The sequence below is a fragment of the Letharia lupina genome, assembly GCF_014066315.1.
Source record: "Letharia lupina isolate WasteWater1 chromosome Unknown contig_4, whole genome shotgun sequence".
Classification (NCBI taxonomy): domain Eukaryota; kingdom Fungi; phylum Ascomycota; class Lecanoromycetes; order Lecanorales; family Parmeliaceae; genus Letharia; species Letharia lupina.
In genome coordinates this window covers 1,535,087-1,561,699 of record NW_023502973.1, presented here as the reverse complement: position 1 = coordinate 1,561,699, position 26,613 = coordinate 1,535,087, and the positions used below count along the sequence as shown (strand labels likewise).

General features: G+C 50.1%; 9 protein-coding genes across 9 annotated transcripts; 6 read left to right on the top strand and 3 right to left on the bottom strand.

Annotated features, from left to right (window-relative positions):
• Positions 1-380: 380 nt before the first annotated feature.
• HO133_008027 (uncharacterized protein) lies at positions 381-2,252 on the top strand (the record flags this gene model as incomplete). The annotated part of the gene is made up of 3 exons (XM_037298895.1): positions 381-1,016; positions 1,070-1,385; positions 1,438-2,252. 3 exons carry the CDS (start codon positions 381-383, stop codon positions 2,250-2,252), a joined length of 1,767 nt encoding a protein of 588 aa, XP_037156231.1.
• Positions 2,253-2,544: 292 nt separating this feature from the next.
• Positions 2,545-3,210, bottom strand: HO133_008026 (uncharacterized protein; the record flags this gene model as incomplete). Its single annotated transcript, XM_037298894.1, has 2 exons — positions 2,545-2,694; positions 2,776-3,210. 2 exons carry the CDS (start codon positions 3,208-3,210, stop codon positions 2,545-2,547), a joined length of 585 nt encoding a protein of 194 aa, XP_037156230.1.
• Positions 3,211-3,618: 408 nt separating this feature from the next.
• HO133_008025 (uncharacterized protein) lies at positions 3,619-6,428 on the top strand (the record flags this gene model as incomplete). Its single annotated transcript, XM_037298893.1, has 4 exons — positions 3,619-3,660; positions 3,858-4,244; positions 4,311-6,187; positions 6,254-6,428. The coding sequence occupies 4 exons, from the start codon at positions 3,619-3,621 to the stop codon at positions 6,426-6,428; spliced, it is 2,481 nt and encodes an 826-aa protein (XP_037156229.1).
• Positions 6,429-7,125: 697 nt separating this feature from the next.
• Positions 7,126-8,033, top strand: HO133_008024 (uncharacterized protein; the record flags this gene model as incomplete). Its single annotated transcript, XM_037298892.1, has 3 exons — positions 7,126-7,241; positions 7,374-7,824; positions 7,920-8,033. The coding sequence occupies 3 exons, from the start codon at positions 7,126-7,128 to the stop codon at positions 8,031-8,033; spliced, it is 681 nt and encodes a 226-aa protein (XP_037156228.1).
• A 468-nt stretch (positions 8,034-8,501) lies between these two features.
• On the bottom strand, positions 8,502-16,361 carry HO133_008023 (uncharacterized protein; the record flags this gene model as incomplete). The annotated part of the gene is made up of 1 exon (XM_037298891.1): positions 8,502-16,361. The coding sequence occupies one exon, from the start codon at positions 16,359-16,361 to the stop codon at positions 8,502-8,504; it is 7,860 nt and encodes a 2,619-aa protein (XP_037156227.1).
• Positions 16,362-16,625: 264 nt separating this feature from the next.
• On the top strand, positions 16,626-18,518 carry HO133_008022 (uncharacterized protein; the record flags this gene model as incomplete). The annotated part of the gene is made up of 2 exons (XM_037298890.1): positions 16,626-16,639; positions 16,817-18,518. 2 exons carry the CDS (start codon positions 16,626-16,628, stop codon positions 18,516-18,518), a joined length of 1,716 nt encoding a protein of 571 aa, XP_037156226.1.
• A 708-nt stretch (positions 18,519-19,226) lies between these two features.
• Positions 19,227-20,425, bottom strand: HO133_008021 (uncharacterized protein; the record flags this gene model as incomplete). The annotated part of the gene is made up of 3 exons (XM_037298889.1): positions 19,227-20,010; positions 20,079-20,195; positions 20,391-20,425. The coding sequence occupies 3 exons, from the start codon at positions 20,423-20,425 to the stop codon at positions 19,227-19,229; spliced, it is 936 nt and encodes a 311-aa protein (XP_037156225.1).
• Positions 20,426-21,687: 1,262 nt separating this feature from the next.
• Positions 21,688-22,512, top strand: HO133_008020 (uncharacterized protein; the record flags this gene model as incomplete). The annotated part of the gene is made up of 1 exon (XM_037298888.1): positions 21,688-22,512. One exon carries the CDS (start codon positions 21,688-21,690, stop codon positions 22,510-22,512), a length of 825 nt encoding a protein of 274 aa, XP_037156224.1.
• A 1,757-nt stretch (positions 22,513-24,269) lies between these two features.
• On the top strand, positions 24,270-26,276 carry HO133_008019 (uncharacterized protein; the record flags this gene model as incomplete). Its single annotated transcript, XM_037298887.1, has 1 exon — positions 24,270-26,276. The coding sequence occupies one exon, from the start codon at positions 24,270-24,272 to the stop codon at positions 26,274-26,276; it is 2,007 nt and encodes a 668-aa protein (XP_037156223.1).
• Between the last annotated feature and the right edge of the window lie 337 nt (positions 26,277-26,613).

Genomic DNA, 26,613 nt, shown 5'->3' with positions numbered 1-26,613 from the left:
CGTAGGATAGATGAGACTGGGTATCTTCAGGATAGGACCTGTATACGTGAACTACGGTACGTGGTGGTAGCTCTACACGGGGTTTATAGGTAATTGATAGCTCTGCGTGCGATTTTCTCCGCGTGCCAAGAGTTGCAGATCTTTGTGCACACGCTAATTGCCTTGCCCTACATAGCCACTGGCCACTCGTGCCACTCTGACCTGTCATTGGACGATACTGCCTATAGATGCAAAGACAACAGAGCCGTACAGAACTATCGGGTTCCTCAACATCATTCGCTGTGTCAACCAGGACACCGGTGAGAGTCCCTTAATTGAGAGCGAGGAAGGCTATGCTACTGTAGCTCGTGCTCCTAAGAGCGCTCGACGGATGGACCTCTATGGACCCCGATAAGGAAACCCAAGGCGAGGAAGAAGAGCAAGCAGGATACCACCATCCGACAGAACAGATCTCCAGATTATCCGACAAGGCAACGTCGTCACCCAGATCAAGTATAGACAACCAAGATTCCGCCGCTGATACGGACGTTGATGCTAACCTGCTTTCCTCTGACATGGACGGTGCTGGAGATGGATATCGGCGACGCAGGGCTCAATTAATGGACGGACTGGAGAATGGGAGTGCGAGGAGGAAAAGTTCCAGCAAGAAGCATGTTCATCGCCATCGAAAGGCTTCAGGAGCCCCTGACGAAGGAAACAAGCAATCGGTGTACTCCTCAGATGAGGGCCATGGCTCGGATTTCTCTTCTCGAACCACAAGCGAAGACTTTGAACTCGACCATCTGACTGGGGAAGATCCTTTCAGTGATGACGCCGAGACGGGTATGACGAAGAAAGATAAAAAGCATAGGAAGAGAACGCGAAGGAAGGCCGTAAGGATGGACGAGAGATTTGCTAGTAACGTCAAGACGTCGAAGCCGAATAAGATACTCACAAACAGCGAGTTATATAAGGCGTGGCTTATCAACGCTCTGCTCGTAGCTTCGTGGTACGCCTTCTCGCTTTCAATCTCTATCGTAAGTGAAGACATAGAGCTCCTCCAACCCCATCTTTGCTGACTGCTTCCTAGTATAACAAATGGATGTTTTCGGAAAAGTACCTGGATTTCCATTTTCCTCTCTTCACTACCTGTCTGCATATGCTCGTCCAATTCTGCCTAGCCAGCCTCGTCCTGTGGTTCGTTCCACGACTCCGACCTCGAACCGATAGCATATCGAATCCTCAAAACCACTATCATGTCCGACGTCAGGATCCGTCACAGACGGAGAAGCCTCTTATGACCAAGATATTCTATTTCACCCGGGTGGGTCCTTGCGGAGCCGCTACAGGCCTTGATATTGGGCTGGGCAACATGAGCCTGAAGTTCATTACTCTCACTTTCTACAGTATGTTTGTCAAGGGCCACTGCTACATCTACGCTGACAACTCACCTCTTAGCAATGTGCAAGTCCTCTTCTCTAGCCTTCGTTCTCGCCTTCGCCTTCCTCTTCCGCCTCGAAGACCCTTCCATCAAACTGGTCTTTATCATCACTACAATGACAATAGGCGTCATTATGATGGTGGCCGGTGAAACGGCTTTTAACGTTCTCGGCTTCATCCTTGTTATCTTAGCTGCTTTCTTCTCGGGCTTTCGCTGGGCGCTCACTCAAATTCTGTTGCTCAAAAATCCCGCGACGAGCAATCCTTTCAGCAGTATCTTCTTCCTCGCACCTGTCATGTTCGTTAGCTTGGCCGTCATAGCCATTCCTGTCGAGGGCTTCGTGGACCTTGCCCATGGCCTGAAGGCTCTTGTCGATGCCAAGGGTGTCTTTTTGGGAGTCTGCATTTTGATCTTCCCGGGCTGCCTTGCGTTCATGATGACCGCGTCCGAATTTGCGCTTCTTCAGCGAACCTCGGTCGTCACGCTCAGCATCTGCGGTATCTTCAAGGAAGTTGTCACCATCGCCGCTGCAGGCATCGTCTTCAAGGATCCATTGACTCCAATCAATATCAGCGGACTGGTGGTTACCATTCTTAGTATAGGTGCCTATAACTATATTAAGATCGCGAAGATGAGAAAAGATGCTAAGAAGGACGTCGCAAGGGAGCCAAAATCCATCGACGATGAGGATGGAGACGGAAGTGCGACGGAGCCCATGCTTGCGCCGCCTCAAGCAATCAGGCGAGACAGACTGTCTGCAGATGCACCTAGCGGCAGGGTCCGAGCTGGATCGAACGCTGGATCGATCAAGAGCTTACGTGAGAATGAGTGACGGCACGAGGAATGGATCTGATAGGAAAGGCGTTGGCTGTTCTTCACGACTATCTGGATGCTGCTTCGCAGGACATTTTGGGAAGGTCTGGGCATGTAGGGTACTGTGGCAGTCCCTTTCGATACCATAAGCGCAGCATGTTCTATTGGAGTATTTTCAAAGGGTGGACATTGGGCTGGAAATGCTTTGTCGAGGAGAAACTTAGTGGATATCTTCTTAATACACAACACCCTTGGTTCATTGTGGAGAACCTCAGGTCAAGTATGCACACCTCAAATTCCATGCACAAGCATTATTGATGCCCCTCTAGCGTGTCCTTGCCTGTCTGACTCCCATCGTCCCAAAACTCAAGGTCTCCCTTCCCGCCTAACGTTCCTCTCTTCACTAGTTGGCCCTTCTGCCTCATCAAATCCTCGATGGTAAATGGTTGGTCCCCAAAGATCTGTTATAATGTTTTGTCAGTCTTCATCGCCTTCCGCCTTTGCATATTCGCATCCACCAGGCAAAGGCTTTGAAAAGTTACCTTCAGATGATCACTAATGACATGCCGATTCGAACACTCGGGGCATGTGATCAAAACCGTCCCCTTATGATACCCTTGCTTCGAAATGGTATGCGTAGAGCGGTGCTTGCATGGTTTACATGTAAAGGTGAGCTCATAAGCGGGGGGTTTCTCCAGGGGGCTTTGGGTGTTGCTAGGGTAGTTCGGGGAGTGCGCGACCGCTGACGAAGGAGCGGACGTGGAGTCAGAGACTCGACGGGTCTGACAATTGCGAAGTGCAAAGGAAGGTTGTGCGATGCGGTGTTTGGGCGTACACGATGGACGCGGAAAGCTGGGATGGCGGAGTGGCGCAAATTGGGAGAGGGGGCGGAGATGTGAGTTTGCGGAGTGTGGCTGGTGCAGGGATGGTCTAAGCTGCCGAAATATAATGCTGAGGATTTGGTCTGCTTTCATCATGCTTTTTTGTCCAGACGTGGATATGTAAGTGTCTTTAAACAGCTGAGATGGGAAATGAGGGAGAAATTATCACTACTTTCATACAAAGCCGCTGAAAACGTCAGATTCTCTAACCGTCCGGTTGAACTTCGGGATCTACAGTGGGGATGCATCCAGGAACCAGCGTACCATTCATTGCCTCCAATGATCTGACGATTGCCTTGTGCACTCAAGTTGACCCTCTACCACCATCTGGTGTCTCATGAATCGACGCTCCCTTTACCAAAGATCTAATATTTCTTTGCAAGTCTTTCTCCTCAGCCGCCGTGAAAGCTTTCTGGATTCATGTCGGCTCCACTTCTCCTCAAGAAGCACACACAATAGGAAACGCGGGTTGAGTGGTACTCCTAAGCATTTTATACCTTTACCATGATTGCTGGAAGGGGGAGAAGGATACGCCCCCCAAGACGGGTAAGTCAAATGAAGAGTGAAGGTTTAACGGAATCACTTCTGCACATGTCAACACATCAACACCCACTTCAATGTTGACTACTTGACACACTACCTCGATCCAACATTTATTGACATGTTTTCCTTGTTCCACTTACATCTTACTCCATCTTCCTATCACCGTGGTGGCAATGAAGGCTAAGATTATGCACCCGCAGGGCCTAGGTACCAGCGATGCAGTTGACTTTGACTCGATGTGGGATGTCTTAGCCTCCTCACTTCGAGAAATACACACCAAGAACGCCTCAAAGCTGTCGTTCGAGGAGCTCTACCGCAACGCCTACAAGCTTGTGCTCAAGAAGCGGGGTGAGACCCTCTACATCAGGGTGAAGGAGTTCGAAGCAGAATGGCTCGCAAAGGAGGTGCAACCAAGGATCATAGAAGAGCTCTCCCAGACCCTCCTCCTCGCAACATCTGGAACACAAATGATTGCCACAGCCAATGAGAAAAGAGTTGCAGGAGAGAAGTTACTGAGAGCTCTGAAGCAAGCATGGGAGGATCACAATCTTTGCATGAATATGACTACTGATGTCCTGATGTATATGGTGCGCCGCCTCTGGAGCCTTAAAGGAGGCCGTGAAACGAGGATTGTGTTACTGATTAGTAGGCAGGATCGTGTTTACTGTAAAGATTTTCGGAAACCGTCGATATTCTCTGCCTCCATGGGGCAGTTTCGCGATCACGTACTGAGAACTCCTCTCTCTGACAACCCTGATGACCAAATTAGCATTGCCCATATCCTTAACGCCGTTATGTTGGATCAAGTGCAAATGGATCGAGAAGGCGATATAGTCGACAAATCACTCCTGAAATCCTGTGCCTACATGCTAGAGGGTCTTTACGAAACAGAAGATGAGGATGAGTCTACTAAGCTGTACCTCACAAGCTTCGAGCCTGAATTCCTAAGAGCGAGCGAAGAATTCTACCGCCTAGAAGGCGCCAAACTATTATTAGAAGCAGATGCCGGGACGTTCTGTAAAGATGCTAGGAAACGAGTCAACGAAGAAGAGGACCGATGCAGATCGACTCTGTCTCCATTGACCTTGACGAAGGTCAAAAGCGTGGTCGAAACTGAGCTCATCAAGAAAAATCTCCCGGAAGTAATAGCGCTTGAGGCCAGTGGCGTCAAGTACATGCTGGACAATGAGCGGCTCTTGGAGCTTGAGTTAATATACGAATTGAGCGCAAGGGTCGATCCGAAGAAAGAGGAGCTGAGGAAGGCCGTTCAGGCTCGCATTCTAGAGATGGGAAACGATGTGAACAAAGCTACCGTTGCTGCAACACATACTCTACCAAAACCCTCGGACCAAGACGGCGACAAAGCTGAGGGGGAGGAAAAGGCATCAGAAAAGCCAGTAAGCCAGCAAACCACAGCAGCCATCAAGTGGGTCGATGATGTTTTGCAGCTGAAAGAGAGATACGACAACGTGCTCACCGAAGCTTTCAAGTCAGATCAAGGTTTACAAACTGCTTTCTCGCGCAGCTTTACGGACTTCATAAACGCCTTTGAGAGAAGCTCTGAGTATCTCTCACTCTTCTTCGACGAAAACATGAAGAAGGGCATCAAGGGTAAGACAGAGAACGAAGTTGATCTGCTCCTGGACAAAGGTATTACTTTACTACGGTACATCCAGGACAAGGACATGTTCGAACGATACTACAAGAAGCATCTGTCGAGACGGTTGCTGATGAAGCGCTCCATCAGCATGGATGCCGAGCGCCAGATGATATCCAAGATGAAGATGGAGGTTGGGAACACGTTTACGCAGAGGATCGAAGCAATGTTCAAAGATATGGCTGTCTCCGCAGATCTCACGTCCAACTACAAGAGGCACGTGGCTGAACTGGGAGATCCTGATCCAAAGAGGGCGGAAATCGAGGTCAACGTTCTGACCAGCACGATGTGGCCGCTCGAAGCTATGGCGCCCTCTTACAACGACGGAGAGGATCGACCACGATGCATCTTCCCACCCCAGATTGAGAGAATCAAACAAGGCTTTGAGAAGTTCTACCTCGACAAACATAGCGGACGCCAACTTACCTGGCAGGCAAATATGGGTACTGCAGATCTCCGAGCCTACTTTCCAGAAATGAAAGGGGCCAAGAAGACAAGAGAGATCAATGTATCGACGTACGCGATGGTCATTCTTCTTCTGTTCAACGATCAACCTCCAGGCGGGTTCATGACGACGGAAGAGATTCAGGCACGAACGAACATACCCCTCAACGAACTGACTCGAAATCTTCAATCGTTGGGTGTGGCGCAGAAGACGAGAGTCCTCCGCAAGGAGCCTATGAGCAAAGACGTCAAGATTGATGACAAGTTCTACTTTAACGAGACGTTCTACTCGCAATTTCAGAAGTTCAAGATCGGCGTGGTCACGAGTGGCAATAAGGTAGAGGACTCTCAAGAGCGCTCAGAGACAGAGAAGAAGAATAATGACACTCGGGGGGGTGTGATTGAAGCTGCTATTGTGCGGATCATGAAGTAAGTCTTTTCCTTTCTCGACGGAGAAGTCTTGGCAGAGCACAACGCTGACGCAAGTCTCTACAGGCAACGCAAAGAATTGTCCCATCAGAAGCTAATCGCCGAAGTGATCCAGCAACTGACAGCAAGATTTATGCCAGATGTCAACATGGTAAAGAAGCGAGTTGAAAGTCTTATAGAGAGGGAGTATCTGGAGCGAATTGAGGACCGAGAGCCAGCAGCGTATCGGTATTTGGCATGAGATATCCCAATGCTTCTTACAGCTATGATATAATGCGATGAAATCGTTTCTATCAAGCATTTAGCGTGGAGTGAGATGGCATTGGGGCGTTGGGGCAATGGTGATATATTGGCTGTGATGAAGTGTTCGGCCTCGCAGACCCTTTGAGCCTGCAGGGGCTAGAGTAGCGCGCTCCACAAGCCGAAGCTAGAGCAATACAGGTGCAGAAGGTCTTGAAGTGAGATACTGTTTCCGTGCCATACTGTAAAGTATCTTACCATACCTTACTTCCAAGTCTCCGTGGTACCGTAAAGTATTTTGGTCTCATAAAGTACATACTTATTCATGACTTGCGCAAGCGCCGGAAGCGCCCGCCATTGCTCCGAAGCAAATCTGGAGAGTGAGGCGCCAATCTTCTCATCTTCCTCCCTTACATCTTCGAGACGCTCTGCAGCAAGTGAAGGAGAGGTGTGGGGAGTGCACGATATCCTAATAATTCACCTTCTCCACGCCTTCTCCACCCCTTCCTTTCCTTTACTTCATCGTCACTCCTTTGCCTTTGGTGCTGTCTCTGGCGTCGCATTTGGCAGGGCGCCCGGCTTTCAGAAGTTAGAAGCCTCATCATCCATTTTATATCCGAGAGAAGTACCCGCCTTCGGCAATGCGTCTTTGATAGCATTTTGGAAGACATCAATACCCAGAGCACACCCGTGTGAGCATGGCCGAGAGTACGAAGCGCCAGAATAATGCAGCAGGAAAAGCTCCGGTTGCGACGCCTAATGTTGGCCAGCTCGTAGCGCTCGAGACTGCGATGAGTGGAGCTATTGGTGGAAAGTAAGTACTACTTGATGCCGCCTCTTCTTCGAGCATACAATTCTTATGCAATGCCCATTATGCCGCCGTCTATACTCTTCCATGCTCCGCCTTTTCAGCCACCATTGCTCAAGCTAACCACCCTCCCCACAGAGTTCGCCTCCAAACCACCGTCCCCGCGCATCCCACCCTCGAAGGCACCCTCTACACTATTTGCCCCCTCACCCACATCGTCGCCCTCTCCACCACTCCCCCAAACACAATCCATCACCTCCTCGCCCTCCCATCGATAACAACGCTCACCATCCTCTCCCCACCCCCGTCAGTTCCAGCGCTCCCACCGTACCTCTCTACAACGGCCCTCCACGCCCGCGCAGCAGCCGCTCTGCAGCGCGCCCACGAAAAAGCTAGCAGGGTCAATAGGAATGTCAGTAAAGAAGCGCAGGAGATATTCGATGCGATCAGCAGGATGTTGCCGACAAGGTGGGATGGGAAGGATATTGTGGTCATGGATCAGGTTGTCGTCAAGGGCCCAGGGTATAGAAGTGAGGACTGTAGGGCAGGGAAAGAGGCTGGGTCGGCGTTGGCTAGGGTGAAAAAGGTGGTGAGTAATTTTTTTCTGCTCGCAGAATAGGAAAGCAATGTTTGCGAGTTGCCTGCTATTGTGGTCCAGTGTTGCTAATCAAGTGATACCTATAGCTCGAGAACGAACGCAAGAAACTTGCGCAGCGCGAGCCCAAGGTACCCAAGCCTGTCATACCGGCCGTTCCTGCCATTCCAACTTTCTCCGGAGGACCCAGGAAGGGAGGATGATTTATACCAGATTCAACATCAACTCGATACGAACGAAGGATTGTGAATCAGTATTGCAATGGAATTGTGAACAAGTATATGGAAGGGAACCGAACGAGTTAGGTTTGGCCCCTGCCATGGACGACCAACGTATGTATCGGTCTGTCTTATATCTCCAACGAAGGTGGATTGAGCTAGTAGTGCCGTCGGGGTTCAAAGATTGTGGATATCTTGAAAGGCATTGAAGGTATTCAGGGCCTGATAGTCAATATCGCTGCTGGGTAGCCGACCATGATATCAAGTAAATAGTAAAATCAATGGATAATACTGAATGGGGCAATCTCTGATGCCAAAAATCTGACTGCACTAGCCAGCCTTGTGGTATCTACAATTTCATCACACATTGCAGCATAAGATCATACATGCAGCTTCTCTTTTCCCATACTCCTCTCGCTATGCAAAATCAGCCAGTCATATTTTACTCCATCATCACCAACCCCTCCTCCTCCCCCTCTCCTCCCCACCCCTCTCCTTCCTCCTCTCCTTCTTCCTTACCCCTTTCCTCCTCTTCCTCTCGCCCTCCCTCTCCGGCTCCGCCACCGCCCCAATCCTCCTCTTCACCCTTCTCCCCTCTCTCCTCTCCTTGACCCCCTCTCTCACTCTTTGCAATATTGTCACATACCCGGTCGTTCCCAGCTTCTTCTGCAGCAACGCCATCAGTTCTTGGCTGTTGCTGACGAGCGTTTTGTAGCCGCCCGTGAAGGCCGTGTCGGAGGAAAAAGGGGTAGGAATAGCGGGATCCGTGAGGTTGTGGAGAGGGAGGAGGATGGCTGGGATATGGGGCTTTAGGGTTGGGAGGGGTACGTTGTTGGTGAGTGCGCCGAGGAGGGTGAGGCAGGCGTGGAGAGGGATTAAAGAAGGGGAGCGGGTTGTGAGGGGACCACGGCGGAGGAGGGAGGAGGCGCGTTGGATGAGGTAGCCAAGTGCTAGTATGGTCGTAGATGTAGATAAGTCTTCTTCTTCTAGGCCATTTTCGTCTTCGGATCCTTCATCTTCGATGGTTTCTGCTTCAAGCTGTTGATCTTTCTGTGGCCAGAGCATAGATGTCTGTGCCATGATCTTGCCGAGGAAGACTAGATTTCGTACACTTTGGTTAGCGAGCTCTCCGCTCACGCCGGGCACTCTTAGCAAGCCTAGGGAAGCTCGCGTGACTCCTATGATCTCCTGTTCGCTGAGCCACAGACCACCTGAGCCCTCAAGTGGTAATGAAAGAGCTTCATTGCCGACGTTATTCCTGGCGAAGTCCGCAAAATATGCACCCAACAGTTTGGCAGCCGACAGCTTGACCCAAGCGTGGGGGAAGAAAAGACATTGACGCACACTCGCCCATAGAGGAGCCGTGCTTGCAGCGAGGGTTGAGGCTGAGAACAATTGGCATATCTTGGCAAATGCCTGCAAAGCGAAGTATAACAGCTCCCAGTCGGCCTCGGAAGGAGCTTTGAGATTGCTTTTGAGGATCTGCGTCAGTCGAGCCTGGAGGGGCGGGATCTCCTTCTCGCCTTTTGCACCATTCGTATCAAGATACAAGCAATACACCTGGAGCGCGACCCTGTTCAGAAGAGTCTCGTCGAACTGACCCAGCCAGGAACGAAGTAAGCTGAGGAACGATTGGGTGCGCTCGCTGTCCGCTCGCTCGAAAGTCTTCTTCAGTAGGACTCCAGCCATTTCTCGGCACTCGCTGGACTCGTCGTTGACTGTTACCATGACTAAGGGGACGAAGAAAGTTCCAACGACTTCTTGCACCAAGTCTTCTCCTAATTTGGTGAACAGGAGGTGAACGGCTTCCATGACTGACTGACGACCTTCCTGGTGTTTGTAGTCAAGGTTTCGGACGAGGAAGCTGAGCTGCTTGGAAAAGCGATCCTTGCTTTGGGGATATTCCATGACGAATTGGAAGTATGCGCCTCGGGCCATATCACGCGCGCCTCGGGTTTGATTGGTGACCATGATGACAGCGACAGCGTCGAGTACTTCATAGACCTCCGTGATCACGATTTTGCGAGTCATAGTGGCCTTCAGGAAGTTGAAAGCTACTCCCTGCTTATCAGGCTCTTCCAGGTCCGGAATGAGGCGTTTGAGAAGGTAGGCTAGATCTGTCTCTCTGATTTCGATCGTTCTTCGCTCCCGCAGGATAGCGGATACGAGCTTCAATGCTGCTTGTGCTAGCTCTACGTTTGTCGATGTCGAGATTTTGACTAGTCTCACGCACTCGGCAACATATATGGCTGCACTGTCGTCTATAGCCTTCAGAGGCACCTTGATGATCGTAGTGAGCAAACGAAGGGTGGAGATTTGGACCTCTTCGTTGGATTGGACAATGCCATCGCCGATGATAGGAATGAAGCCTGCTAGATTTGACGGCGTCTGAAGAGCATCATGCTTATGTAGCACCATTCGAAGCACATCAAGGGAGAACTTAGCAAGCTTGTAGTTGTACGACGAAGTACTACCGCGGGAGCCAGCCTTGTTTGCTCCTTTATAATTGATCAAGAAGCGTTTGGTACTGTGATCCTCTTTCGATTGCCTGCCGCTCGGGGTTTGTCCTGTCTTGTATACTTCTGCTATGATTTCGTGACAGAAGACGAGTACCCGGCGATCTTGGATGGCTTCATTGCGAAGAAGGCCAACTCCGATGCGTCTCAGCAGCTCATCGATTTTCTTCACCATCCGCAGATCCAGCTTTTCCCCTAGCAGGGTCTGCAATGGGCGGATGAGATGCACAAAGTTCTCCACCGTCGTATTCTTTGCCACAAGCTCCAGTGAATCGTAGCTTTTGCTGCTTTTTACCTCTTTCATCTTGCTTATGTATTCTTCTGCATCCTTTTCCAGCCCCGTAGCCCCGAAAATGTCGTCCATGACTACTGAGATAATCTGTGGGAGACAATAGTCCAAATCGCCTATCTTGAATATCGAAGATGTGGCCACCAATATTGAATGCACCGTAAAAGACAAAACATGCAATTGGTACCCTCTTGCGAGAGCACTCCGCAACTCTTTCATGACGAAGCCAAGGTATTGAGGACCTATCAGAATCGATATCTCCACCAAGGTTTTACGAGTTAAGTCTCTCGACTCTTGTGCTCGGCTGCGGAGGATGTGACAAACATCCGTAAGAACAGGCGGCAATCGGTATTTCAGCCCACCATGAGGTAAGAGCTTCAGTAATTTGACGACTGAGACTGCGACAGGGACACGAAGGCTGACCGTAGACTCGTCCTTGTCATGAAGATACTTCTCGAGTGACGGCAGTAGATTGTCTGTCAGCTCACCAGCGAGGTTCTCCTGCCTCGGCATCGTAACAGCAAGCGTGCTGCCGTTGTGGACAGATGCTGGTGGTTCCGGATTGTCAGTATCCGGTTCACCGAAAGTGGTCAACGCTCTCTCCTTGTCCGCCGCTGCCAGGCTAAGGGCATCAATGACTACGCCCAGTAGCTTGATTACCGTTTTCTCTATATCTGGCTTGCTTTTGATGTAGCCACTAAATCTTCGAAACATAGCCCTAAATTGGGGCCACTCAAGCGACGAAGCTAGTGCACCAATCGTCACGACCGTCTCCGCGCTGAGATTGTTGGCGCCTTCGTCCTCGCCCTTGTCGAAGACGAAATGCTCAATCAGGGGTATGAAGAAGTGAGCTACGTTGACACTCCGAAGACCTCCTTGGCGTGCTTCTGTGGCTAAGCGGCGCAAGGCCCGGAGACGCCTATGTTGCTGGATGTGGAGGATGTTGCCAAAGAACGAAGCGTCCTCGTCATGGTTCACAAGTAGAGCGGACATGTCACTGACCTCCTGCCATTCCGGATTGTGACGAATGAGATGAGCTGTAATGCTGAGGTACTCAGTGCGAACTAATTCAGATGGTTCTGAGACGCCATTGCGGAGAGCCGGCAAGAGTACCGTTCTGGTCAAATCTGAGGACTCAGTCTCTGCAGCGTCTGAAGAAACGACGTTCATCTCCACGAACCGACGGAGTGCAAAGGACGCATTGGATCGTATTGCCAGTTCTTCATTGTCCTTGACGTAGAAAAGCATATTGAACAGGATCGGACGCCACTGCTTTGGAGTGAAGTCGCGGTACCTTATCTCATTGATGGCATTGAAAGCCTTCAGGCGTTCATCAAAGTCAGGCTCGTCGATCTTCCTTGGGGAGAAGGAGTTTAGACTAGTGCACAGTCGTGCAATATCTTGCAGCTCGCCACCTTGCTCTGCCAGGACGGACAAAACTTTCGAGAGGATCAAACGATTTGCCCTATCCTTGAAATATCCGAATAGAGAAGAAATCGTGCAGAAGATCCAATATTGCAGATCTGAGGAGAGGGCGGAGCCAATCAAGGGGATAAAATGCTGAACTATCTGGAGAAGCTCGCCTTTGGACCTAGGGTTGACTCGATGTGAGGGTTGATCGAGCAGGAATGTGCAGATCTCCAGTAGGTTGTCCACTTGAGAGGAACCCTCGACCAGAGGCGCAAGCGCAGAAACAAGCTGGATTGCGGCAACCAAAAGATCTTTACTGGGGCTTTTGCGTAGTAGGCTTCCCATTCGATCAAGCATATTGTGCGCGTTCGGACGTAAGACGTCTTGTGCTATGAGCTCACTACTGGAGCCAGAGGAATTGTCCATCTCCAGGTCTTCAGTGATCGATGGCCTAGCGAGCGCGACGATCTTCCCAAGAATTTCTTCAATGACAAACAGCTTGACCTGGTCTTTTGCTGAAGGAACATCCAGACAGTCAATGACCGACTTCATTGCTCTTGCATCATAGTCTACTAAAAATAATACGGTATTTTTGGACGAAGCCCAAGTCGAGAAGAGCTGTAGTGTACCAGAAACCGATTGAGCTGTTTCAATGGGCAATGCATCTAGTCTTGGGCTCAGTAGCTCCGAGAAAATTGTGGATAGATAGGGCCGGAGCGTCTCAGCCGGACAGCATCGGAATAGTAGAGTTAGGCATTGCACGCCAATTTGTCGGACAGCCTTTGACAATGAGATCTGCGAAACACCCTCGGAAACTTGGTCCGTTGCGCCCTTCTCAAGTCCGAGCCGTCGGGAGGCCCAGACTAAGCAATACAACAAGGCTTGAGTTAGGCTTTTGGCGAAGGGCGCGAGACGATCGCCGATAATCTCGAGCATGTCCTTTATCATATTGACCAACCCTAATTGTTTTCGAATGCTTATGATTTCTGTGCCAAACAGCTCTTCGTTCAATTGGGTGCCTTCCACAGATCTAACGTCGCGTAAACGGTCAAGAGCAATGCTAATGAAGTCCTGGAGATATATCTCATCTAGCCGGGAGAGAGCCTCGAGGACAGTCTTCCTTCTCCCAGATTGTCCTCTACTACCACTGCTCGCGCCAGATCCTGCAATCATTCTACCATAAAGCAGCCTCAACATCACTGGCATCAGCTCGGGAAGATGGTCCTCTTGTATGACGCTGTTCTGAGCATCCACGTGCACAAATGTAGATATCTCGTCCCGGAATCTGGCATCATCTAGCAGATTTAGCAGGTTCTCTTGATAGAGTTGTATGCCCTGAGTCTTCCATGTGAGCAGAGCCTTGAGGGCAGATTTCTGGACCTCAGCGTCCCCATTGGTCAGCAGGCTTTGCAGTGCCAGAAACACATTGGAAGATCGATAGAGAACTTTGGGGTTATGGAAACAGCCAAAGAGATCCAGCATCGCTTTCTGGTCTTTCCGCTTAAGTCTTGAAGAAGTTGGATTTCCCCTCGCAATCGTTGAAGCTTCTGTGTCTTCCACAGGGCTCTCAGGATCTTGATCCAGCTCCTCGGCGGCCCATGACAGAAAAAGGGGTACGAGCTGCCTTGATCGCTTCTCTGCGACATGGGGGATTGCTAATAACACACGAAGAGCTAGACTGGGTGCGTTGGGAGCATGTTGCGGTGACAAAATATGAGTAGCAAGAAATTGGCGTCTTGACTTCTCAGCAGCCGTCGCAATCTCAATCGTTGCACGATCTATGAGTTGCTCCACTTGCATGAGATTTGAGCACTGAAAGTCAGTCAAGGAGCCTTGTTCCATTGGTGGGAGAGTTGACACATTAGTACTCCCATGTTCCAGGGCACGCTCTTGCAGCCACTCGAAAGCTAGTGCAGAAACGGCATCTTCCCCTGTCTTCGTTTCACATATCTGTTTTAGTGCAACGATCGCATCATCCCAGGCTTGGGAGAGTTTGAATGTGAGCATGCCGAAACAGAAATGGGGGATGGCTTTCTGCAGCCATTCATCTGACGACGCGGCTTCATACTGTGCTGATAGCCTGCGAGCATGCATCGATATAGAACGAGCTGATTGTAGATCTAGCGGACTGTTTTCGATCGTCAATGCTGTGGTAAGGATATCTGCCTTTTCACCATGTTTTTCCGCGTACAGCGCGTCCAATATCTGTAGTGAGATATTGCGTAATGTGTGAGAGGACGAGTGAAGATTCTCTATCAGCACCTGAGTCAACGAGTCATTATTGCAGTTCTGCAAACCGTTGGCCTTGACAAGAAGCAAGATGGCTTCAAGGAATGGCGCAAGAGTTCCGTGGTTAACGGCCTGGCTGCACATCAAGGGCCAGCTCTTGGCAAGACGAGACCCAAGGTCGGAAGTGTATTGTACGTATGCTTTCAGCCCTTGGCCAAGGCTGAACACCTTCCGAAGGCTACCACTTGAGGACAACTGCAAATTCTGATGGACCATGTCGCTTACGCTTTCCATAACCTTGTCCCTAGTACCAGGGCTAACCATCATGAAGTCGAGTAATTGAAGATAGCTGGAACATCGGACGGCCGGATCTTCCTTATCGACTGCGTCTTCGAACGTCTTGACAATATGTTCCTGCCATGGTGCAGGGCAGGGAAATTTGTTGCAGTTGTTAGCCTGTCCGATCTTGGGCACTGTTAAACATAGCTCGAGTTCGTGGTCTTTCCAGTTGGAAGCAATGAATCTAGAGAAGTGGGGTCTAAGGAAGTCTTGGAAGCGATCGTGACCCAGATCAAAGAAGTAGTTGCAGAAAGGCAAGAAGTTTCGTGCAAAACGATCATCTGCAACGATCTTCATTGCCTGACGAACCTTGGGCAGGACCAATTCTAGTGGGGAATATTGAAGGATCACAGCAGACGCTTTGTAGGTCTCCGCAAGAGGTTCCTCGTCTGACGGCTCACAGAGTTCGAGCAAGGCTAACATAGCATTCAACACTGGCATCCAATCTTGGATTCTGGACCCTTTCCGCACCGTAGAGACTACGAAGAGTAGGCGTCCACAAACAGTAACGCTGCTCTTGCTGGAATCGGGTTTAAGTCTCTGAAGATTTTCAAGCACGATGTCCAATATCGGTTGAAAGTTGACCGAGTCGGTTTGGTGTATCAAAGCTACCGTGACCCCATACACAATCTCTTTAAAGCCCGTGCTCGGGTCATTGTCATCTGCGAATTGGCGGTCAAGCATGCAACGGTAGATGTGCGCTCCGCCAGAATGTAGCTTTCGCTCAATGCCTTTGATCGAGGTGACCAGTAGCGTCATCAGACCATGCTGATACAACTGGACATTGCTTTTTTTGAATCCCGACTTAGACGCTTGTAAAACATCGTCACGAATGGCGTTCACAACGATGGTCAAAGGTTTGGCATCCTTGGCATACACGATCGCAGCTTTCCTGATCAAGAAGGACATAGCCTCAGCAGCAAATCTTGTCGTATGAATTTTTTGTGGTTCTCTTCCCAGCAATGGCGCCATTATATCGAACAGAGGTCTCAAATTGGGTACCAGTAACCGTGAGAGGTACTTGAACAGCCATGCCAGGCATGTGAAGCTCCATTCAATAGCCTCAACATCTGCATGCTTTGCGGCCAGAGAAGCCACCAGTGTCACGGCTTTCAAGAAGTGCCCTTCGAACCGTACGCCTAGATCATGTGCGAAGTTGCTCAAAAGATCCAGCAGCGGCTCCAGCGAGAGTGGATCTCTCTTCCCAATGTAATCTACTAGGATATCGAACACACGTTGGTGGTAGTGGAGGATCTGAGCCAAGCTGTTACAGATCGGTTCAACTTCTCGAACAAACGATGTGAAACTTTCGGAGAGGTTGAGGTCTTTCCATCGGTCCAGTGAAGCCTTGAAGAAGGAGGCCAAATCTGTGAGATCGTCGGCTTCCACTTCGTTGCGGCGGCTCCTCCTTATGGGATCGATGCTGAGCTTTGAGATGCGCTGGTTGAACGACTCGAAACGGTGCTTCCGCATTGATGTAGTCCCTCTTTTCACCAGCTTTTTGGAGCGCGCCTGAATTCCTGAAGACATGGCTGCCATATTTCCCGTCTAACCTCGAGAAAATAGGACTTCGTGCTTTGCCCAGAGCGAGAGAGCCCAGATTTGTATCTCGGGAAAAAGTTCGTGATTTCTCGAGACCATCCGGGGTCTGGATTAACTTTTTCCCTAGCGCGTATTTCCAATATCTGTGTTCTTCCTGATTGGGTTCATCTCATGGGTTCACCTTCGAAGTCACAGAAGATCCATGAGAGCCCGAACACTCCTGCTTTCAAATTGAAACCTAGTAGACCAATTATGACCTCCAAAATGTAAGTACATTGTAAACTCTCTGTTACTTTTTCCCTGAGGAAAAAGATTAATTCCACAAGTTTTTCAATCGAGATGTCCATGTATTCTTCCATTTGCACATGCGTAGTGATTTACGAAATGAAGTCTTTGTATTACTAGTATGCATACTATGGTGATGCAAACTGATAGCTGTTTAGCATCGTTACGGGCTCTGTGCACGGACGGTTCACAGAAGTTTTCGGGAAGATATCGAAGCTACATGCAAAGAACGCCTTCTCACTTGCTATAGTCGTAGGAGATCTTTTCCCCGAGCATACTGAAGGATCCTCGGAAGGTGGAGATAATCTCACGTCTCTTCTAAATGGTAGAATCACCATCCCCTTGCCGACATATTTTACGCTTGGAAAACATCCGCTACCTCAGCAAATAGTGGACAAACTCGAAAGATCAGATGACGAAATTTGTCCGAATCTTTACTTTTTAGGCAAACGTGCGACCACGAAGACTTCTGAAGGAATACGAATAGTGAATCTCGGAGGGTCCTTGGACCCAGAAATAACCACTGGTTTGTCAAAAGACAAGCACTTGCCCTTCTACGCTGAGGGCGACGCCAAAGCGCTTCATGGCGCAAACACCGCAGATATACTTGTCACGAGTAACTGGCCAACATCAGTCCATTCAAGATCCAACATCGAACTCCCAGAAGGTGCAGAGGAGTCATTATCATTAGCGAAGGCGGAGCAGTGTATCGCCGAGCTCTGTTCAGCCCTGAAACCTCGCTACCACTTCAGCACCTCCGACTCCATGTTCTACGAGCGTGAACCGTTCTTCCACATAACAAAAGAGGATCAGCCTGACACTTCATCTATAACTCGCTTCATCAGTCTCGCCGCCTACGACAACCCTGCGAAGCAAAAGTGGCTATATGCTTTCACCATAGATCCGAACGCCGCACCACCCCTCACAATGCCTTCGGGTACAACAGCAACTCCCTTCACCGACACCTCAAGGAAGCGTCAACGTCTCCCAGATCAAATCCAGGCTTACTCACGCTTCAATCATGACAACGGCCACCAGAATCACCACCACCCAAACAAGCGAGCTCGTCACAAAGCTCCACCACCGGGACCTCAGGAATGCTTCTTCTGTCTCTCAAACCCCAATCTTGCAACTCACCTCATCGCCTCTATCGCAGAAGATGCCTACATCACCACTGCAAAAGGACCTCTCAGCACCCCTACTACCTATCCCACCCTCAATTTTCCTGCCCACATGCTTATAATCCCTCTGTCACATTCTCCCACATTGTCAAGTATCACGCCACCTGAAACAAAGATCTCAACATACAAAGAAATGCAACGCTACCGCAACGCTTTGCATTCCCTTCTCCTTTCCACCAGCAAAGGCGTTTTGGGTGCAGTGACTTGGGAAGTTAGCCGCGCAGAAGGCATTCACATCCACTGGCAGTTCCTGCCCGTACCCGCCGATCTGATAAAGAAGGGTCTTGTGGAAGCAGCTTTCAAAGTTGAGGCCGAGAACGAAAAGTATCCCACTCTGAAGACAAAAGCGATAGGAGACGGCACAGCGGAGAGGGGTGACTATTTCCGTGTATGGATCTGGCGTCTTGAGGAGGGTGCAGAGTCCACTCTTAACGGTGGGGGTGCCAACGATGGGGATGGAGAGGAGAAGAAGGGAGAAGAGAAGGAACTTGTGCTGCCACTATCAGCGGAATTTCGCTTTGATTTGCAGTTTGGCAGGAGGGTGATGGCGAAGCTATTGGGCTTGGAAGCGCGCATGCATTGGAAGGACTGCACGCAAAGTGATGCTGAGGAGAAGAAGGACGCGGAGAGGTTCAAGGATGCATTCAAGAAGTTTGATTTCTCATTAGAGGAAAGCTAGGTACCCCCCAGCGTTGCCTTAAGATTCTTGCGGTCCATCTTCGACCGTGCTTGATGTGAAGACACAGTTTGCGTATATAGAGCAGGAAACTCGATCTTGATACCGAAAACCTGTGATCACAGTCTGCGTACTGGCAGCAAAGTTGCATGGGAAAGGGAGAAACCGACTCTCAGCAAAAGCAAACACCCTCGAATCCCTCGACTTCCGTCATCAACATATCACGACGACCCAGTCTCCCACCCATTTATGCCGCTCCTTCAACCTTCGCTCTCTGTCGCCACCACTCGACCAGAGGAGCCAGCCAGCACCTAAATCATCTTCATCCACCACCGCTTCTTTCAACGACAAACACAGTACAACAATGAAGATAGAATGTAGAAATCGCGAAAGGATCGAGCCGTTCCCACCAAATTCTTATTAATGCCAGGTGAATCGCAGGAAAACTTTCCTGTGGGTGGGCGAAAGGGCTGCTTGACTGGGCCCTCAGGCAATTTTGCTTCTACAGACTTACCTATTGAGAGGTTGTCATTGCTGGGACTTGTATTCTTAATAGATTGATAAGCGGATAAAATGGACTGTGCACTGTGGCAACCCATGTTCTGCATTGAAACTCCATGAGCTCGTGAAATTTAGTAGTGTACATGTCAGGGAAACCTCTCCTCCGCAGCAATCAGATGGAAGATATAGGGGAAACCTGAGAATAAGTCCTCAAACGTCCCTCCATGGATCATTCGAACTCGCTCCTGGCCTCCGTCCTGCCTGCAGGACACTAGGTGCATGTTGTGGTGGAAATCCCGTGTGCTGCGCAGTCGAGCTCGGCGGTGGCAGCGTGTTACTGTAGGTTGTATCCAGCTCCAGAGGCTCATTCATCCCATTCGGTTCATATCTTGTGCTCTCGCTTGGGGTATAGGCGGAATAAGAAGTCTGCTGCCCCTGACCGATCCCCGAAGTAAAATCAGGACCAGTATAATGACCGGCATCATGTCCAAAGTCTGGGCCTGTGTAGCCTGCGGGTGGTTGTCCTTGTGCGTGATGCGCTCCGTAAGGGCCAACAAGAGGTGAATCTGCCTCGGAGTAGCCAAATCTTGGATTTGACAAGTCCGCGGCTGAAGCATTGGCTCCAGGCGCTAGCATGGGGTTCTTTTCTTGTGGTATTTCCAGACGTGACATCTCTACATCATCTTCTTCGACATGCTTCTTCTGTGCATTTTCCCAACTCGGCATTGCAGGTAGACTGTCTTCGTTCACTGCTTTGCCACGACCTCCGACATCGAACTGCGCAAAGCGCGGAGGTTCACCATAAGGTGGCGGGGCGTTGTTGGGATTGTTGGCGGGCTGATAGCCCATGTAAGGAGCTGGGTTGAACATGGAAGCTGTGCCAGCACGGTTGCGACGTGAGCGGCGGCCGCCGCGACAGCAGCAGCGGAAGCAGCAGTAGGCAGCGAGGGCAAAGACAATGATACCGATGACTATGCCGGCGATGGCAGGCCATCTTTCGAATGTCAGTAGAGATTCGTTACGGTGGAGGACAGAAGAAGGGGGAAGGAAGGTCTTGCATACTTGCAGTAGGCTTTTGACATGCAAAAGGCCCAGCCTGATTTTACCTGGCCGTGTTCGTAGACGGTAGAGAAAGAGTGAAAGTTGGGGTCGCCATCGCGAGGCAGAAGGAGTGGCATCCTGGCGAAAGACGTACACAAAGGAGGAGTCAGAGGCGGTGTGTAAACGTGTTTACAATGGTCAAGAGTACCTGTACTCTGTTGATCTGAGAAATCGAAAAAGCAGAAGCAAAAGGGGAGGACAGTTGATGATACAATGAACAAAGAAATTGAAGCGAACAAAGAGCAGTTGGAATGAAGATCTTCAGGGGCTTACGGGTAAGGCTGAGAATGGACGGAGTTTGCCACCATTTTATTTTCGTCCGTGCCAGGCATCGGTTTCAACTTTCAACTTTCGTTTGTTTCTGAACACCAGGAAAAAGTCGACTTTTTCTTTTCAGTCGTTCAAAATTTTCGCTCACTTCCTCTGCGTTTCCCAGAGACTTTACCCAGAAATTCATTCTAACAAGGGTGATTGGATCGGAAAGAGGAGACGCTGGTTGACCTTGGTTATCGTTTCGCGTAAGGTGTGCGTCAGCTGACTTTGGATGGTGTCCCTTTGGGACATGTCAATTGTGCAGATGTAGATTTTATATTGTTCAAGCCGGATTATCTCTTGTGTTATCAATGACACACTGGTTTGGGCCTCCTTCCATCCTCAGTAACTGCATATCTTGGCGTCTCTTTTCCCTCAGGCCAGAAAACAATGCGTATTACCTCGATTCTCGGACATGCAAATTGACCGGACATGCAAATTGACTGCTAAGATGAGAGTACTTCTCAAGATGTAAGAAGCCCCAAGACGGCGGCCACGGTCAACAAAGCTGATCTTTTCCGTCGCATGACCCCTTACAACATGATTGGAACCGGATCGCAGACGGCCCTACGAATTCTCGTCATCATCTTGCTCCAGCTTCATTTCTGGAACGTAGTGAGCCTTTCAACCCGAATAGCTCCTGGATTGAGGCCCAGAAACTGACAACCAGCTTGGGATCGTGGCACTGCAAGATGGCATGCAAGGGGCAATCGTGAGTCCGTTCGTTTGTCAGGGCTCTGCGAGCTTCAGAGTGAGCACGAGTAGGTCTGGTGAGGCTGGTAGTAGTTATTTCGAACAGATCATCGTCTGAGGGTCTGGTTTGGATTTATGGCCGTCTAGAGCTCTTCTTGCACGAGACAGCCTCGGACTTCACCCAATCAATGTTGTTTCACGTCGAATGGCAACAAATTTAACTTCGGTTCTTGGTTCATGGCCAAACCAAGCTTTTGGTTGATGGTTGTAACGGCATAAGCAACCAGAGCTACTGCGGGGTCATCAAAGTCCCCGCTTTTAGCATGACCATCTAGCAACCACAAATATACCTCAAGCTGTCAGAAAACGTGACAGTCTTGACGACTGAATTCTTTTCACCTTTTCACGAGCTACAGGGTATCAAGCCGAGTATATTAGCTGTCTGTATATATAGAATCATCTCAAACAGCATCTTGGTGAAGGAAAATAGAGAATCCAGGTGCCAAAAGGTTGGGATTCGTACCTTTGAAACCCTCCGTTTTTGTGGCAGCGCGCCTGGAATGTCATGGGCTCTCTGGCGCCTGCGGCTGGAATTGAAAACAGCAAGGAGGAGATCAATGTTCTGGTAACAGGCTTCGGTGTGCGCTGTCCATCAAAGAAGTTCTCAAGTCATGGAGCTTGGCTAACCTGCCTACCTCAGCCCTTTGGAGAGAACACCACCAATCCAGCCTACCAAATCGCAAGGAGCTTGCCCACCGAACAAAAGATACCCGGCCTCCCTCTGATCATCCTTCACATTCATCCGGAGCCGATCATCGTTAGTTACGCTCATGTCCGAGAGATCATTCCAGAGCTCCTCTTCCCTAAGAATGGCTTGAAGCCTAAACATGACATCGTTCTCAACATCGGTCTGGCGCCAGGCCGGAACTTTTATACGCTGGAGACCCTCGCCCATAGAGATGGTTACAACAAGAAAGACGTTGATGGCAAGACCTTGGAGGGAGACACGTTTTGGCGGATAGAGTACAAAGCACCAGAGAGACTACACACCAGTTTTGACACTGAAGATGTGTGGAGGCGGTGGAAATCAAGCCTCGTGAATGAGGATCTTCGGCCCTCCAATAATGCTGGGCATTACCTTTGTGACTTCACGTATTATGCCTGTATGTTTGAGTATTGGCGGAGGGAGCACGGGGGACAGCGACCGTGTATGTTTCTACACGTTCCAAGTGGGCTGGAAGAGGAGGATATCGGAAGGGGCAGAGAGGTGGCTTTGGGACTGATTGCTGCACTTGTGAGCAGCGAGATGGCAGGAGACAAGAGCAAGAGAGTCGAAGATGGTATGGAAGAAAATGAGTGGGACCGTGCTGCTGACTATGAATGTAGTTAAAAACTGAATTATAAGAGGGGTATTTTCCAGACATTGACCAACACCATTTCCTTTCGTTCTCCCCCTTCTGCAGAAACAGAGCACAAGGTTTGCGTAAATGGAAGAAGGTCGACGGACGATGCCCGTGTGATCTATCCAAACAGCTTGGTTCATCCAGATAATTGTACGAAGCGGCCACATGGCGTCGTCGAACAGTGCCCAAGGCTTATCAATTGGAAGTGCTTCACAAGAGTAAATCCAGCATGGAAGGGCAGCCAATGGTATCGTAGCTCAGGTTGGACAGCGGTGACATAAACGAAAGATAGCGCTTGCAAAGTATCCCTCGCATTGGGAGCCTTTTGAAATCCCGAGCAGAGAAGTAATAATGCAGGTCGATGCCAATTCCTCACAGCGGCCTGAAATCCAGGGCAACCTCTCAAAGACAGGTATCCACGCACATGGTTGTAAGATACTGGCCTGAACCAGAAGATCGGTAGTCGGAAAAGCGCGTTTATAAGGCGCGTCCGCGTCGGTTTCGTGTCAAGAACCGCAAATGATTCACGAATAGTGATTCTTCCTGCAGCAAAGGAGCGTTTCGCTTGCACTATCCCGCCTGCAGTACGGAGGTCGCTGTTGGTCGTTAAGATCATGGAATACTACACGGGATCAAATGCTTCTGCATAGGCAAGTCCGGTTTCCAGCTTTCTGACAGACCGTGAAGTAAGACATTTCACGCTAAAAGGGTGGTCCAATTGTTCGCGAATCAGCTGCGTCGTAGAGGCAGAATGTAGGTACAGTACCTAAAGTACATTATGTACTAGGTACCTAGGTAGGTAGTCCGGACAGTACTGGTATCCTTCTTTTCAATGATAATGGTGAAGGCCGTAAAGTAGATTTGCAGGGGCGGGATGCAACCGAATTTTTACCCTACTTAAGGTAGAGTAAGCATTTGACGCGTACCTCTCTTAGCAGTCAGCTAAAACTGTACTTTCCTTGACGCGCTAATTTCAACGCACTTGTGACTTGACGCTTGAGACTGCCCATTCTCACCTATCTCATCCTGTCTCACCATCCATTGGCCCAACCCGGCCACCATCAACGCCTTCTGCAATCGCTCATCGTCCCGTCCGTGCAGTAGGTCCAATACTCAAAGACCCTACACCATTTCGCTCACCCTCGCTGCTTACCCCACCGACCAAGGGACCTCTATCAACCACAGTCTCAGCTCTGGAAATCTCGCACTCCCAACTGAACATCTTGCTACGCAACAGTGCTTCCAACCCCAAAGATCGAGTGCCCAAGCTCGAGACAGTCCATCTGCGAGGAGACTACGCTCAGTCTTCCCTACGAGACGGTCAACGGGTTGAAGAGCTGAGACCAGCCACTATATAGTTGCTCTGAGACTCCTCAGCATTTCCTTCTCGTCAGGGTCGAACGCTATCAAACCGACACAGAGCACCGATACTCACGTCGATCGGTCACATAATTCAATCTTTCAGCTACACCAGCAGCACTCCGCCCGAGACCTGCCCGACACCATCCTAAGACCACAATCGTTGACGATGATGAAAACCCATTGCTTGGGTTAGCTTCCCGTCGGACAAGACTTAGCTCAAGGCTCGTCTGCTTTTCCACTGCTCCTGGGCCCAAGTCTACGACAAACCATACCTGCTTTTGCTAGCGAGACACCCACATCGGGGTTGTTTCATTTGCTTGCGTAGGCTCTCACACTCTTTCGGCAATACGCTTCTGCCTCCTTGCTCCGTTAGCTACTCATCATGCCACGAACACGTCCACAATTGTCCATCACCCTCCCTCGCAATTTTACCTTTCATTACACAGAGGGCGAAGAACCCAAGACTCCGGAGCGAGAAGTACCAATACCCGTGCCCCAGTCTCCTCGACCAAGCAATGCCTATCGCTTCAAGCGGCGGTCTCGCCCCGGTGTGAATTCGATTTTCCAGGACAACAAGGATTCTATTAGCTCCAGCGATATCCCAGTCCCAACTATCGAGACGCCCATTGTGGTGGAGCCAACAAGGCCGGTAGTCCAGCAACGAGCCACCGAACCAGCAGAGGGTTACCTTGCGCCATTCGCAACTCGACCATTCATGACTCTACCACGCACTCCTATACAACAGCAACGTCGTTTGGCTTTGGCAGATGGCTGGAATGCCTCGATTCATCAGGATCTAGGCGATAGCATTACTCGTCCCATGTCTACTTGCTCCTTGCTCTCAGACTCTTCGGATGATTCAAATGGCAGTCTGACATCATATCCTGCTGGAGACGGCAGTTGCACGAGCCCAGAGAGCGATGCACCGGATCCATTTAAATTTGCTTCCATCAGAAAAAGCAAAGCCAAACAATGGGCAACACTTGCGAGAAACGACGACTCTATCCAGAGCGGTCTGTCGACTAAACAAGTTCGAGTGAACTGGACGCCCGAAATGGACAAGCATTTGTGGTCAATTTACCACGTGTACCTCCAGGATCCCACAGTAACGCCATTCAAGATGCTGCCCGGTACCGCTCCGCCTCTCGGAGTATGTCATCGCGTAGCTAGAGAAGCAAAAAGAAGTTGGCGTGGTGCGAAGACGAGCCTACGGAATCCTTCTTCAATGATTAGTCCACCTAATGTGGATGACCGCTTTAAGGCCGCAGCGACCTTTGCTCGCAGGCCTGGTTCTCCGGACACCATCAGAGCAGATCGGAGCGGTAGCAACACTCCAACGGGGTCGGCCACTGTCAAAGCGCCATTGTGGCCTAAGTCGAGTTCTTCGACAAGACGACGACTGCGTCATCTATGCAAATCCAAACCTACCATCGCACCTCACTACCAACGTCTACTTCAAAGTCGAAGCCCGTCACCTTTCTCCTCTAGCTCGCGCACTCAATCTCGTTCTCAGTCTCGTTTGTCCGAAGTGTGCAGTCCTTTCGAAAAGCAGACATCGTCCTTCAACACACGTGATATTCAGCTATCCTTGACCACCAGCACGGCGGCTTCTATGCAGCCACACGGCCCACTTGCAAAATTAGGTTCCGAAGATGCGACATGTTCACAGCCCCAGCAAGAGTGGTTCAACGAGCCTCCAGTACCTTGGGCATCACCAACTGCAATCCCGTCAGATGTGATAGATATTGATGTTGGCGGAAACGAAGAACCGATGCTCGCTCCACCGCCGCTCGGCTCTCCGTTTGGCTATCATACCTGGGGCCCAAGTCGATCTCGTCAACGTATTCGTCCCAGTACCTCAAGGATCCACTCGAGTGATGCCTCCACCCTCGGGCCATCACTCAGATCGCCGGTCCGGTTCTCTGACACGTTCCCGTATCCAGGAGTTCAAAAAAGACGTGCTCTTTATCCACTGGAGGACGAGTTGAGCCCAGGAGGTAGCAACATGCAGCAAAGTCTGCTCGACAATCTATTCGGAAGCCCTGCTGAAGGCCGCCATCGCCGTGTTCGAAGTCGCGGTTTCAGTCTCGGCGACGTCAACACGCCCAATCCCCTCGAAAGCCTCTTCACACCTCCACACTCTCGAGAGGGTATGGCTGGCATTCCAGATGCTACGCCACCAGGCCCAAGCTCTGGTCCCGCTGAGCCACGAACTCCGATTCGAACAATACGGCGCTTGGGATCGCCATTCCATCTTGTTCCTGCGACCCCGTCTCGTGGGTCATCACGACATTTGGCGACAATGAGTCTGGGAGGACACGAACATTTTACTTCTATTGGCGAGACGCTGGGTCAAGCAAACAAAAGCAGACTCCACAACCCGACGTGAATAGATAAGAAAGAGCCCTCTTCATATGACTTCGCCGCGTGCATACAATGGCCACACGATGGGCACCTCACTGACGCTTGGACTTCCTACACTTACTTTTCACGCATTCACATACGATTTCTATGGTTATGATGCAGTGCTCTTCTATTCGAAACCAAAGATTTGGCAGGTCCCCTGTCATGGACATACATATTCGCGAACACTACAGATGTTGATGATTCTACCACGACGGCGTTCACGGGTGGAAGATTGGTTAGATGACGGGATGATGATGGGTATCTCACGATGAAGCGTAGCAAATTGATGATCAAGGAGACCGTATTGTATTCACTCGAGT